The sequence below is a fragment of the Leptonychotes weddellii genome, chromosome 6 (genome assembly GCF_054177405.1).
Source record: "Leptonychotes weddellii isolate Sample4059 chromosome 6, ASM5417740v2, whole genome shotgun sequence".
Lineage (NCBI taxonomy): Eukaryota > Metazoa > Chordata > Mammalia > Carnivora > Phocidae > Leptonychotes > Leptonychotes weddellii.
This window is the reverse complement of record NC_138374.1, coordinates 44309249-44324514: the sequence shown is the minus strand read 5'-3', so window position 1 is coordinate 44324514 and position 15266 is coordinate 44309249. Positions and strand designations below refer to the sequence as shown.

At 51.3% G+C, this 15266-nt stretch overlaps 1 protein-coding gene across 3 annotated transcripts in view; it reads right to left on the bottom strand.

The window, feature by feature from the left end:
* Nucleotides 1-1084: 1084 nt before the first annotated feature.
* DLG5 (discs large MAGUK scaffold protein 5) overlaps nucleotides 1085-15266 on the bottom strand; it is a 102684-nt gene continuing 88502 nt past the window's right edge. For 2 of the 3 annotated variants that reach the window (XM_081824021.1, XM_081824022.1), the window contains 7 exons: nucleotides 14520-14690; nucleotides 13450-13646; nucleotides 6966-7109; nucleotides 6621-6748; nucleotides 5289-5398; nucleotides 4499-4608; nucleotides 1085-2877 (listed from right to left, as the gene is read on the bottom strand). In XM_081824021.1, coding sequence (XP_081680147.1) covers nucleotides 2774-2877; nucleotides 4499-4608; nucleotides 5289-5398; nucleotides 6621-6748; nucleotides 6966-7109; nucleotides 13450-13646; nucleotides 14520-14690 — 964 coding nt within the window. In that variant the 3' untranslated portion in view covers nucleotides 1085-2773. Of the gene's footprint in view, nucleotides 2878-2900; nucleotides 3326-4498; nucleotides 4609-5288; nucleotides 5399-6620; nucleotides 6749-6965; nucleotides 7110-13449; nucleotides 13647-14519; nucleotides 14691-15266 lie in introns of those variants that run through there. The other variant, XM_081824020.1, reaches the window with a different exon arrangement.

Genomic DNA, 15266 nt, shown 5'->3' with positions numbered 1-15266 from the left:
CACTGGCTCTGGGCTGTCGGGGAGGTGTGGGCAGCCCGATGGCTGGGCGCACGTGGGCAAGAGGGATGTGCCCTGGGCCCCAGCCAGCTGCACCAGCCCCCCGCACCTCCACAGTCCCGCGCAGCCCCGTGACTGCTGTGGCCACAGGTGAGGCCAAGACCGCAGGTGCACAATGGAACTTTATGCAGCCAGAAAGGCCTAAGGAGGCACCAACCCAAGTCTGCCCCCGACGGCCAGGTCACTGCAGCAGCATGAGGCTTTTCCACAACACCATGCCCCCGCCTCCTCCAGGCCATAAGAGCAGAGGAGGAGGACTCTTCCCTGACCCAGACTCGGGGCATTTAAAGAGGCCAGCCCGGGCTTCCTGCCACCCTGGAATTCCAGAGAGCTTTACTTGGTATCACAATGCAGCCCCCATGCTAGGCAAGGCCTTCTACACCCTGGGGACCCAACCTGGGCCTCACCCGCTTGCAGACAGGTCTGATTGAGAACATCAGGAAATCCCAGCGTCCTTCAAATCCCTTTTGCTCTTCGCAGCCCTGAATGTAAGTACCTGCGGGCGGGATCTGAATCTTACACAAATCAGGTGCCTGGCTGCAACCACCATCCACACTATGCTGGATGGATGGAAGGACAGATGGACGCATGGGAGGTTAGGAGGGAGTCAGAGGTGCTGATGCAGCAGGGAAAAGGGGCTCCTTGGGGATCATGAGCGCTGGAAAGAACCTCTCATGTCGGCCAGTTCCAGCTACCTGCTGCAGAGGGGAGGAAAGCCGTCTCATATTTAGGAATAAAAGAGAGCCAAGGGGTGGGGAACCGATGGAAAACCAATTTAAAAGACCGCTATCTTGGGTGCCTGGGTGGCTCAGTTGGTTAGGCGACTGCCTTCGGCTCAGGTCATGATCCTGGAGTCCCGGGATCGAGTCCCGCATCGAGTCCCACATCGGGCTCCCTGCTCGGCGGGGGGTCTGCTTCTCCCTCTGACCCTCCTCCCTCTCGTGCTCTCTCTCATTCTCTCTCTCGCAAATAAATAAATAAAATCTTAAAAAAAAAAAAAAAAGACCGCTATCTTCATGACAACAAGTTACAGAAATTGACCTTTATTTATTGTACTAAAGTCTGTTTAACTTTTGATACAAAGTAAGGTTTTAGTACAGAAAATCCCAGTCTGTCAGAACAGTACCTGTGCACACTGTACCATCATAGTCCCGCTCGGACCGCGACCCGGCGACCCGGAGGAACAGCCCCGCGGGCACCGAGGAGGGCCTCAGCCGCCGTCCGTCTTGGTTGTCTGAGCTAGAAGAAGGCGCGTACCTGTGAGACCAAGGGCAGCACTGAGGACTGACACGTGTCTCTTTTGAACAACTGTGCAAGAAAATAGATCCCTTTTTTAAAAATGTCAGTTTAGCTAAACTACAATCTAGTGTCTAGAATTACAAAGAATAAAATGAAATAAAAGATTTCTTGCTAGTAAAATGAAATGTTAGGAACAGTATTAAAATATAGGTCCTACCCCAGTGGCGCTTACACGGAGCCCAGTACAGTACCTATTATTAACAGGACGCACAGTTTAAGGAGGAACCACATCAAATCTTCAGCCAGAGACATCCAGCGTCAGAAGTGCAAAAACAAAACAAAACAAAACAAAAAAAACCCCAAAAACCCAAAGACGCCCTCGTGGGGTACTGTTTCTGCCGGGAGTGCTGTCACCGAGACTAAGAGGATCCCCAGCTTCTCCCTAGATGTCTGACAGTGAGGACACTCCTCATTATGCTTCCCCTAAGAGCTCTTGGTTCCAAGTCTGAAACGTGTCTTCCTATCAGAGAGAGCTGATGTACCTGCCCCAGCCTATGGAGTTTAAGAATTACCCTGCAAAAATTGCACTGACAAAGCGGTCATTATTTACAGAAGCGAAAGAGGACCCGGTGGCACGTGCCAGCCCTCGGTTTACACCCTGCCTGGAACTACGGCATGGCGGTGACCCCAGGGAGCCTGGACGGCCCAGCGAGAAGGCGGACATAACGATTGCAGACAGAGAAGAAATGAGAGGACACAGAAGGCGGGACAGAAAGCCCGAGCGACGAGCTTGCGAGATGCCCAAGTGGCCTTCCTGGCGCAGGAGGGGAGAACATGGCCGCTGGTGCCTCAGCCCCACAAAGGCACTGGTCCTACTGCCACCATGTCTGAGCCCTTGCAGTCACCGTGTCCTGCCTGGAGAGGGGCCACTGAGGAGCAGGAAGTTTGCTGAAGCTCTGGTCCCACCGACAAGAACCTTCCAGAGCAATGCAGCCGCCAACGAGGTTCCAGAGTCATTTTGCTGAAAGCAGGAACAAAACCCAACACCAAAGCAACGTGGGGGGTTGACAGGGTGGGGGGCAGGCCTGGGCACCAACAGCACGGGGCCATTCAAGTAAACATAAACAACCAATACTTAGAAAAGGCTTGTAAACTTGTGATCTGAAAGGTTCTCTTTGCAGCATCTCTGATCAGCTGGCTAAGGAAAGGGTGGTGTTGAACCCCTCTATCGAAAGTCTCTTGTGTTTTTTACTTAAAGCACATGTGTGAGAGGAACGCGGTCTTCTGGCCTGGGCCCGGGTCCCGGTCACCTGTGGCCCTCGGGCTACAGAGGAGGTGCTTCTGGAGTCCATGTGCGTGGATCCTTCCCTTCCGTGCTTATATACAGATAGACGTGTACTTCCGACCGCTGGGCACGAGCGGGGCCAGGCGTGCCCGCGGGCAGCCAAGCCACAGCCACTCCCAGAATGGCATTCTTCTACAGTGGACAGGCCGGAATCCACAGGACTTTATTTTGTTCCTGATTGACCATTGCCAAGATCTGAGTGCAAATGCTCGACAGGGCTCCTCCCTGGATGACCCCTGCAAAAGAGCCCCCAAACACACACATCATTGAGCTCAGAGTCAGACCCCGGGTTCGAGGCAAATCAAAACATCTGTTACTCTTTCTGGTTTTCTGCCTGTTGGAGCTACTTGGCCTGCCTTCCTCATGCTCTTCCATCAGCAAGAAATTGGGGAAGAAAAAGAAAGTAAGAGTTGAGTACAAATAACTTTGGCTTTTTATACAGATAAAACTGCTCTGCTGTTCAGTAGGATACTGACAATGTGGGCTCAAATGAAGGTTGGTGTCAAATTTTGCCAGGCTTCGAGGGCCTCTGTAACAGGGACGACCAGGATTTGATCACTTGCATTAACTGCATGCCCCCATTGCACGCCCTGGGTTGGGTCTGCCCCGTCTTGCAAGGGGGAGTCCAGCACCCTGGAAAGCAGTCTGAGGTTGTGTTGTGATGGTCCAAACGGCAGCCGGAGTCTCCAGGAAACAAGAATGGGTGTAAGGAGCCGGGGCATCCCATAGCCCAGTGAAGATTCCCAGGCAAGATGACGACACGTCCCCAGCTATGGCCCAGCCCTGCTCTGCAGGCTTTCGCCACCACGGGTCCTGCAGACACAAGCCCAGGCTCTCTGTGTGCTCCACGGAACAGTGCCAGTGGACAAACATGCCCGGCCGCTTGCCACAAGGTATGGACCGAAATAGACAAGGGAGCGCTTAGAAACTGCTTTGGAAATGTGCCAAGAGGAGCGCCTGGGTGGCTCAGTCAGTTAAGTGGCGGCCTTCAGCTCAGGTCATTATCCTGGAGTCCCGGGATCGAGTCCCGCATCGGGCTCCCTGCTCAGCGGGGCGTCTGCTTCTCCCCCTGCCCCTCACCCCGCTCATGCGCGCTCTCACTCTCTCTCTCAAATAAAATCTTTAAAAATAAATTAATTTTTTAAAAAAAGGTGCCAAGAGTAATTTTATATCTGTTGAAACTAATAAAAAGTCAAAAGCTTTTATTTTGTAAGCTTTGGAGTTTTGAATTTTTCATTTCTCTAGTAATTGTTAATATATTTGACTAAATACTGGTTTATGATGGATTAGAGATTAAAACTCACACACACATACGTAGAAGCTCCAAGCTGGGTTTTTGAGACCAACTGTTTTTGCGTGAGAAGCGTGAAACGAGATCCTAACAGTCTGTACAAGTGAATTAAAATCACTGTCCCTGCCCCCGTGACCCCAGTGTGATTAACCCCCTACAGAAGACTGATTTTAGCAGACGGGGGGAAGCCACAAAGTACAATGGTAGCCAACAGACTGTGGCTTTTGGTTTGCTGTGTTTCAAAGACCAAAGCTGTCAAGAATGCAGCTTTCCTTGGCCAACCCTCATGGCTACACTGGACTGCCCGGAAGGTGTGAACACAGCCAGGCACAACCAGCACCACCGGGCTGCCTGCCGGGATCGCCGGAGCCTTCCTGCACAGCACTGCTGCTGGGACACAGACCTGCCACTGCATGGGGAACACCTGGGGGATGAGGCCAGGGAACCTTCCTCGTCAGCCCGTAGCACTCCAGCAGGACAGCTTCGATGCAGGGGACCGCGGCGGCACCGACCGGGCATCCATCCCCACTGCCCACTCTTCCTCTCCAGCCCAGAGGCACACCTACCTGTGAAGTACCGACTGTACTCCTGTTCAATCTTCTGAGCTGTCTCAAACTGCTCTTTGGAATGCCTCTGAGTCACCTTGTCCTTCAGGTAGATGGGGTCTCTCTGCTCCCTGTCAGACATCCAGAGAAGCAGGCTGAGTGTCTCACCTTCCCGGGCCCTCCTCTTTCCTTTGTCCAGAGTAACAGGGCCTCCAACAGTAGGGCCCCAGGTGCTCCCCTCGTAAAGCACAGCAAGCCTGCAGGCCCCAAGGGGAGCTCCGGGCATGGGGGGGGAAGGTGGGCACCCTGCTGCATGCATGCGGAAAGCAGACACCCCAGCTGGCCCCGAGGTGCAGGGACCAGAAGCTTGGAAGCACAGAAAGGCAAAACGGAGGGAGGCCCTGATGAGCGGTCAGCCCAACCAGCACGGAAACTGGAGCACAGGGAAAGCAAAGGCTCATCCGCGTCCCAAGCCAGCTCCTAGCAGACTGGCCCCAGCCCAGGTCACCTAGCTGCTTGTGTCCTTGGGAGCCCTAAGCTGAGAGGCAGAAGGGGAGAGAAGGACGGGATGCACAGGGAATGACGCACATAGGGAACTGTGGCAACGACCGCATAGGAACAAGGGCTGGTGGGGACGAGGAGTGTGCCTGGTTCGCACTGCCTGAGTGAGCGTGAGATGCGGAACGTTTCCTACACCTACCGCCCGTCTCATTCTTCCATGCCCACCTGCACTGCCCCGGTGTCTGAGCCAGCAGCCTCGCCCCCAGCAAGCCCCCCCAGCCCACCAAGCCCCGAGGAGCCAGCCACCTACTTGATGTGTTTGGCGCTCTTGTAGTGGATGAAAATGACAATGGGGTAGATATGCATGTGATGCAGCCGCTCGATGGCGTGGGGGGCGATGTCCAGGAGACAGTGCCGGTTCTAAAGGGGGCATGTGATGCGTCAGGGCCTGGGGATGGCCCTAAAGACACTGGAGCCCTGCCACAGATGGGGCCCCCCTCTCTCCCACACTGCCCCACCTCCTGCATCAAGGAGGACCAGTCTAGTATGAAGACCACGTAGGAAAACCTGTGGAGGGCTTCACCCCAGAAAAGCTCTCCCCACAAGCTGTCAACTCTGATGGTGGTCAAGGCTAGGAGCCAGGGCGGAATGGGGTCTGGACAGCCCACCTCCAAACTGCCCTTCCTGCCTCTGCCCAGACACAGGGAGCTTCTTGAAGCCCGACCCCAACCCGGTCTCAAGAGCCTCACTCCTGCCAGATTGAGCAAATGAAGACGGGGAGACTCGGCAGGGCCTGACCTGGGGAAGGGTTGTGCGTGTCTGCGTGACTGTGACTGAAACGTGTCCCGGGGTCCCCTGAGCCTCCAGGTGGAGTGTGAGCCAAAGAAAGACCACGGGCACTCTGCATGGGGCTCTCCTTGACCCCGAAAGCTCCACTGAGGAAGCCCAGCCGAGTCGAGTTTCTAACTCCCTGGGGCACACCTAACTGGAGTGCATCCACTTCAACTGGGCAATCCACACTCCCAGCTGCCAGAAGCCACCTCCCTCATTCAGTGAGGAGCAAACCAAAGCCTTATGGGGTGAAATGAGCAGCCCGAGAAGGACAGGGCCGGAGGAGTACACCCTCAACGTCTGCTTTTCCAATACACCTTACAGGTCTCCCCACTTTTCCTCACGCTCCCTGGCAAACGGATCCCAGTACATTCAAGAGCCTAAAGACACACAGAAATGGCTCTTAACACTTTCAGGGGCAGAGGCCCTGATGGAAGCTGGGCACCCTGTCCCCAGAATAAGGCACACATAAAGCTCTGCACACCCACTGAGCAGGTGCAGGACCCTCTTGTAGAATCCTCCGTGTGGGGGCTTTCCTAGAGCTCAAAGCTCTCATTAGATCCGAATCCTCAGAGGGAGAGGGGTGATGTGTGCACAGGGACCAGCACCCAGTTTATGACGGTGGAAACACACAGAAGCAATGGGGGCAAACCCTGACGGAGGGTAACTTGGACTAAAAGGACACGGGCAAGTGCACTGAAGCCCCAAGAGACGCACAGGGCAGAGGTCCAGAGGCACAGCGGGGCAGGGGGCGGGGGGGAGTCCAGGCCCAAATGCTCAAACCCTAACCCTTGGTCTAAGCAATGGGTACCTTTTCTGTGATCTCCTTTATGGAAGCCACTGTGGTCACGTCGAAATGGCCACTCCTCCGCTTGTAGTCGACAAACAGGCAGTCTTTGACACCCCGCTCTATGGCCTGCTGGGAGGCCTTCATCACCTCTGCAAAGCACAGAAACAGGAATGAGGATGCCCCCTGGCCCGGGGAGCCGTCGCAGCGCCCTCTGGGTAAGAACCCTGTGCAGAAGACCTGTCCTCCTGTCCTTCCTCCCAGAGAAACACTGCTGTGACCCGAGTCAGGAGGGCTCTGAAACACCGAGGGACCCAGCCCCAGGAGACCGGCAGGCAGAGGCCAGCAGGCACTGAGGGTGCCCCTTACCGAGGGGGCATCTGCAGAACTTGCCGGGCGCCTCATTCACCAGCATTTCCTTCACCACGTCCAGTAAAGGCCCCAGGATCAGGACAGGCCTCAGGGAGGTGCAGTCTACTTTCTGGACCCGCTGATAGGCGAGACTCACCGAATCTGAGGGAGAGAGGGGCAGTGTCACGGGCACGCACCCGGAGCGGAGGGAGGGAGGCCAGGGGCCCACAGCTGCCCTGGTCTTGCTCACCCCAGGGAGGTCCGCCCCCTCAGTCCACAAATCCCGAGCCAGGCCGGGTGAGTGGCTCAGCACGGCTCACCTGGGACTTGCCCAGGTATAGCGCGAAGAGCCCCCCTGTCCCGGGCACACCGGGGCACGGCCACTCCTGCAGCCCAGCACAAGTGTCCTCGCTCTAGGAACACCCTAGAGCAGTCATTCCAGCACTTCCTTCTGCTCAGATTCTTCCTCACGTGTCTTAGGTCTGCTCCCCTTGACACCACTATCCATTGTCTGCTCTCTAGAGAGACAATGTCCCCTGCAGGCAGGTGTGGTCATGTGACCCAGTGGGCAGAAGTGAAGCTCCCACCTCCTTGCCCCCTTCCCAGGGGCTAAAAAGGAGAAGACCGGGGCTGCTCAGCCAGCCTGGACCCTGCTGATGAAGACAACCTTCAGAAGAATGGCAGAGCTACAGGACCAACGGGACCTGGGTCTCCGGATGATTGCTAGGATAGAGCTGTCTTCCTGGAGCCACTTTACCAGCTGGGACTTTTACGGGGCGCAGAAATCACACTTTGGCCACTGTTATCTGGTCTCGGTTACAGAAGTCAAACCAATAGCCTCGGCAATCTGCGTAGGACACCCCCCCTTTCCTGAATGAATAAACAAGTCCTTGCCAAAAGAGATGGCCTAACACCAGCACCTCCTCAGTATCGGTCACCGTGCTGGCACCTCAGAAACTTCTGAAAGAATACAACACACAGGCTCACCAGTGTCACAAGACAGAAACTCGTGAAAAGCCCCAATGGCCATGCAAGAGCTCTCGACAACTCCAGGCAACAGAGCAAGAGGTCCCAGAGAGCAGAGGGGTTAAAGGAATCCTGTGCTGGCCCCGAGGATGAAGAGACCAGTGGCAGGCCCATAGGAGGGCCGCAGCTGGAGCTGCAGCCCTGGCCAAGCCTGGCAGGACAGCAGGCTGAGGGCAGGGTGGGCTGGGGTGGCCTCTGGGGAAGGGTCAAGGGGAGGCTCTGCCCGGAAGGCCTGCACACCGCCAAACGACAAGGCCTGACTGGCGATGGGGCTGTGGGTGAGCACACGGCGTGGGGCCAAGTGCAGCCCGGGCTCCACTAGGAACAAGCTTGTGGGCAGACCTGAGGGGGAAGCAAACGCAGTCTCTCCCCTCCCTCACCCACACCGACACATGTATTTTTTTTTTTTTAAGGACTGATGATTATCCATGTATACCTCCATGGCATTCTCTACAGCATTTCTCAACCTGGTGGCCAGCTGATCTGTTCCGGTCGGCAGGGAAGGGTTTTCGTAGCCACATCTACCATCCAGGAATGCCTGTGCATTTCTGACTAAAGCCTCTGAGGAGTCTCAGGGCAAAGGACTTTCTCCAGGAGAAGACGAACACATCCCTCTTTTAAAAATCAGAACGTTACAGGTAAAGCCAAACAGCTCCTCTGACACCCCTTCTCCAATCCATCCTGGTCCCCACCAGCCTTAGAAGCTGGAAGGATATCCTTCCAGATGTTTGTTATTCTCACATGTTTATTTTTACATACTCAGAAAAGACTACAAAATCTGCTACATACGTGTTCAACAAAAATGACATAGTAATGTCAACATTCTGCACCTCCCTCTTTCACTCAGTGTTATGTTTCTAGAATGCATCCCTATTGATTCATCTTGCTCTCCTGTATTCCTTCTGAACCTCCCACGCATGAGTACACTGCATCTATTCACCCATTTCCCTCTGTATGGACAGTAAGTCTCTATGCCTTCAACTTATTTGAGCAAGAATCATACTCTCCTCTAACGACTAGTAACACTCCATGCAGTGGGATACCAATTTAGAAGATTCCTGTTCCTTCCTGAACAATCTGCTTCATTGGAAGTCCTCATAATTACAAAATTAGAGAGCCACAGAGCATCTCACAAGTCATTAAATCCAACCAGCGAAAATATAAAGCTCCTTAGGAAGGATAAATGTACATATAAATAGAGAATCTGAAAGTAATGTAATATAGGTATGTAAATCACTTTTAAATCTGGAGTAGGTTTTTAAGAGCAACAGCACAAAAGTAATTATAAATCTATGCTAATATATACATTGATATAAAGGTGTCATCAACATCAAGGGGAGGGGGACACAGAGGTGTAACATGCAATTTTTATAGGAGACTGAAATTAAGTTGTTATCAGTTTAAAATGGATTGTTACAGGGGCACCTGGGTGGCTCAGTTGATTAAGTGTCTGATCTCAGCCCAGGTCTTGATCCCAGGGTCATGAGTTCAAGCCCCGCGTTGGGCTCCAGCACGGGGCCATGCAGGGCGTGGAGCTTATGTAAAAAAAAAATAATGAAATGGATTGTTATAACTTTAAGATGTTTTACGTAATTGCATAGTAGCCAAAAAGAAAATATCTGTGAAATATACACAAAGGGATGTGAGAAAGGAATCAAAACCTGTCACTACAAAAAAAACCCCAAAAACCAAAAAAAAAAAAAAAAAACAAAAAAACCAAGACATACAGAAAACAATTCCAGTGGCAAGAGTAAGTCCTCCCATATCAGTAATTGCTTTAAATGTGAATGGACTGGCTAAACGGACGAATACACAAGATCCAGCTCCATGCTCTTTAGGGGAGACTCGCTTCAGATCTACAGACACACACAGGCTAATGAAAGTGAAAGAGTACAGCTATTTCAGGCAGTTAGGAATCTTACGCGAGCAGGCAGCCACAGTTACAGCAGGCCAAATGGATTTTAAGGCAGAAGCTCTCACAAGAGACCAAGAAGGACATTACGTAATGATAAAAAGGCCAATTCTCCAGAAAGATCCAAAAATTACAAACACACATGTACCTCACACAAGAGCTCCCAAATATGTGTGGCAAACGTTGAGAGAAATGAAGGGAGAAACAGAGAGCTACGCAGTATTTGTAGGGACTTCAATGCCCCCATCTTCATTACGGATAAAACAACCAGAGAGAAAATAAGGAAGAGCACTGAACCACAAATACTATGGACCAAATGGGCCTCACAGATGAGCGCCTAGCACTCCGCCCAGCAACAGCAGAGGACACATCCTTCTCAAGTGCACAGGGAGCATTCTCCAGGGCAGACCACCTCCAGGACAGACCACCTGTTAAGCCACAAAACAAACTTAAGAAAGATTGAAACTACACGAAGTATCTTTTCTGACCAAAATGGAAGGAAACTGGAATACAACAACAAAAGGAAAACAGGAAAATAGACTCATATATGGAAATTAAACAACTCACTCTCAAACAACCAAGGGGTCAAAGAAAAAAAGCAGAGGGCAATTCAGAAAACTTCGGGAGACAAATGAAGACAAAACCATAGCATACGGACACTTACTGCAGCAAAAGCAGTACTAGGAGAGAAGTGTGTATTGGTAAATGCAGACACTGAGAAAGAAGAAATCGACAACCCAACTTACACTTGGGGGATCAGGGGAAAAAAACAAACTAAACCCAAAATGAGCAGAAGGAATGAAGTAATAAAGAGCAGAGATAAATAGAGAATAGAAAAACAATTAGAAAAGAAATCAATGAAACCAAAAGTTGGTTTTTTGAAAAGATCAACAAAATTAACAAACTCTTGGCTAGACTAATGAAGAAAAATGGAGAGAAGACTTAAATCACTGGAATAAGAAGAAAGGGAAATGATAACCGATTCCACAGAAATGAAAAGGTTTATCGCAAACTACTACAAACAATTACATGTAAACAAATCAGACAACCTGGAAGAAATGATAAATTCCTAGAAACATAGAATGTATCATGACTACATCATGAAGAAATTAAAAAAAAAAAAAAAATCTGAACAGAGCTATACCAAGTAAGGAGACTGCAAGTAATAGAAAAACTTCCTCACAAGAAAAAGCCTAGGACAAGATGGCTTCTTCACCAGAGAATTCTACCAAACACTTAAAAAAAATTAATACCGGTCCTCTTCAAGCTCTTCCAAAAATTGAAGAGGAGGGGACACTTCCAAATTCATCCCAAGACACAACAAGAAAACTACAGGCCAATATCCCTTATGAACATAGATGCAAAAATCCTCAACAAAATACTAGCAAAATGAATTCAGCAACACATGAAAAGGATCATATGTCATGACCAAGTGGGATTTATACCTGGAATGCAAGGATGGTTCTTAACATACAAAAATCAATCAATGTCATACACGTTAACAAAATGAAGGACAAAAACCACATAATCATCTCAACTGACACAGAAAATGCATTTGACAAAATTAACTACCCTTTCATGATAAAAACACTCAACAAAGTAGGAACAGAAGGAAACTACTTGAATGTAACAAGAACCATGTATGAAAAGCTTGTAGCTAACATCCCATTCAAAGGCAAAAGACAGGAAGCTCTCCCTCTAAGATCAGAAACAAAGGCGAGGATGCCCACACTTGCCATGACTATCCAACACAGTAATGGAAATCCCAGCCAGGGCAATTAGACAAGAGAAAGAAAGAAGGCATCCACATTGGAAAACAAGCAGTAAAATTATCTGTTCACAGATGACATGATCTCGATGTAGAAAACCCTAGAGAATACACACACACACACACACACACACACACACAGACACACACACAAAACCTGTTAGAACTAACGATTTCAGCAAATTTCAGAATACAGATTCAACATGCAAAAATCAGTTGCACTCCTATACACTAACAACATACATTCTGAAAAAGAAATGAAGAAAACAAACCCATTTACTAACATCAGAAAGGATAAAATACTTAGGAATACACCTAACCAAAGAGGTGAAAGACTTGCAAACTGAAAACTACAAAACACGGCAAAAAGAAATCAAAGAAGATACAAATACATGGAAAGACATCCTGTGCGCATGGACTGGAAGACTTAGTATTGTTAAAATGTCCATACTGCCCGAATCAATCTATAGATTCAATGCCATCCCTCTGAAAATCCCAACAGCATTGTTTTGCAGAAAGAAAAAACGGCCATATCAAGCAACTGTTACTGCCAGAAGGTGTGCGCACCTACAAACGGCCTTTCTTACTACATTTAAACATGTAAACATCCACTGTTAGCTCTAGGCCATACAGAAACAGAGGTGGCCCACCGGCTGGGGTTTGCCATCTCGTCCTGACAGAGGGACAATGGGCCACGAACAAGGGTGGGACTTACTCAACTCCCAGGGCCTAAGGCCTTCATTTAAAAAATAAAAAAGGTGGGGTGCCTGGGTGGCTCAGTCATTAAGCATCTGCCTTCGGCTCAGGTCATGATCCCAGGGTCCTGGGATCGAGCCCCACATCAGGCTCTCTGGTCCGCGGGAAGCCTGCTTCTCCCTCTCCCACTCCCCCTGCTTGTGTTCCCTCTCTCACTGTGTCTCTCTCTGTCAAATAAATTGAAGAAAAAAAAAAAAATATATATATATATAAAAGGGAGCAGGGAAGGATGAAATAAGCTGTCCTATCTTGTGCTGCTCATTGCCGGCTTTGTAGCCTGCCTGCCCGGGAGGGCAACATTCTAGGACGCCGGACACACACCAGGATCCCACGAGCGGCAGTCCTAAGAGCCTCCTGCTTTCCAGGACAAAGGCATGCTTTCCCCAAGGACAATCGGCCGGGGGATGTCTAACACTCCCTAATCTGCAGCTCTGGCCCTGGTGCGGTGCCTGGCCCAGGAAGATCTCCTAAGAATCGTTCATGGACACAGGAATGAAGCCAGAAAAGGCCAAAGATCTGCAGAGACTGGTGGCTCTTGGTTACCACCAAACAGCCTACAATAACCCCAAAAGAAACCAGAAGCAATGCACTGAGCACAGACTGCTTTTGCCTGTCCGATACCCATCCTTCCCTTCTTCTGTACTAATGGAACCTACGTTACTGAGGCCAGCACGGTGCCAGCTAAAACCCCGCCTTTCCAGGCTCTTTTGCTGATGCAGTGAGTCGAGGTCGCAGGGTGGGACCTCCAGGGAAGCAGTTTAAGGAGGCACACTCAGCTGCGGCACAATTTGGCCCCATCCTCCTTCCTGCTGCCTGAATCGGGATGTGATGGCTGGCGCTGCAACGTCACGTGCTGACCATGGAAGCCACGCCCTACAGATGGCAGACCCTGAGGACAGCAGTACCACCACCCCGACCGGGACTTCGGTACAAAAGCAGGGTGAACCTCTATCTTGTCTAAGTCCTTGCTGTGCGGTCTCTGTGGTCAGTGGCAAGCCTAATTCTGACAGCCTGCTGGAAAAGTGAGCTCGGCCACTTGCCTTCGAAGAATGGAATGGTGTCATTGGAAAAGGTGTCCAAGGCAAGGAGGTCTTTCCCATCTTTGGACCCGCTGCGTTTGTGCTTATGTTTCCTTCGAAAGAAGGATCTGCGTGCGGCCGCCGACAGCGTCTTTGCAGCGTTGTTGTCATCTTTGACCTCAGACATGCTGAGTCTCCTGGAGAATTCTTGGTCCATCCTGCAGGCACAGGGAACGGTGATGCTGGGAAGGGCCTAGCGACCGCCTCCTGCCCACCCCACCCTGCCCATGCGGAGGGGAAAGCCAGGACCCCAGGCTCCTCCGATGCTCTGCGACAGGTCTCTTGGCTATGCCACCCACCCACACCACCGAGGACCCCTCAGTACTGCTGCCGTGGGGGGACCCATGCACCAGAGCTGGGGGACGCTCTCGAAGCAGGCCAGTTCCTACACTCAGGTCAGAGTCAAAAGGAAGTGCTGGGACAGCTTTCCCTTGGTGACATGACAAGTGAAACTTCCAGCCACAAAAGGGAATGAAACACGGCTGCACGCCATGACACGGTAGAACCTTGAAAACACTATGTAAAGCACAAGAAAGCAGGCACAGAAGGCCACATTCACAGGAAAGTCCAGAACAGGGAAATCTACAGGGACAGAAAGTAGAGTCGTGGCTGCCCCGGGTGGGGGAGCAGGGCAGGAAAGACGGAAGGACAGGTGGGGTAGCTAACGCATGCAGGGCTGCTTCTGAGCGGACAAGAAAGCTCTGAAATGACAGTAGGGAGGGTGGCACACGGCTGTGCGTACACCGAAAGCCACTGAATCGGACACTTTGGGTGGACTGCATGGTATAGGAATATATCTCAATAAATCTGCTAAAAATAAAAAAGTTATGTTTCCTAAGTTGCCACGGTTCTTCTGTAGAGCACTGACTTACGTACACCATTGCACTGCACTAGAAGCAGCTTTCTAGACAAGCGGTTTGGGCAAAACGTACAGACCATACGCCAGGGTGCATGGCAAACTGAGCCCCGATCCTGTGGGACAGCTCCAGGGGTGGGCACCGCCCCTTCCAAGCCCAGACATGAACACTTACACGTATTTGCTGGGGATCTGGCCACGCTGGATCTTTTGGGCATTCTCGTCCAGCTGCCAGGCCATCCAGGACCCAAATGTGCCCTGAGGTAAGGTGTCATCGACGTAGAGGATGTCATCTTTCTTAAAGCTCAGCTCACGCTCCACCTCCGCCAGCCGGTCATACAGGGCCCTGGGCCAGGAGACAGAGGGGACAGGATCAGGAGGAGGCTACCGGCTGCTGGAAGACCAGCCAGCCGCACACTTTGGCAGCCAGTCTCCTGAGACAGCTCTCCTGCTCTGAGCTTTCCCCAGACCACGATCAGGACCCACCTCTCCCCATGCTGGGGGCAGTTCCCAGAGAAGGGAACCCCCGGCTTTATGTAACAGAACAACGTTGTCTTGCCTCCCCTAAGACTAGGGGCTCCCTGGGGACGAGGGCTGCCTCACATCCATCAGATACAGTACGTCTTGCCAAGGACCATATCCCGTCTTCCAAATGGGCCTTCCCTCCCTGCCACCAAGTCAAGGTCAATGGTTCCTACAGAAGGGAAACTCCCCAGGATGGAAATATGTCATCTCCCACCCAGGAGGGTGTCCTAAAGACAGAGACCGTATCTCACAGTACACAGCTGCTCGGTGCTTTTTCCTTTCTGTGGCCTCAGAGCTTAGGGAACATGAAGGAAGCTAGAGCTCCTTCTAGAAAACACCTGGTGCCTGTGCCCACCTGCACACAAGTCATACCATACTTCAGGCACACACGTGCCCT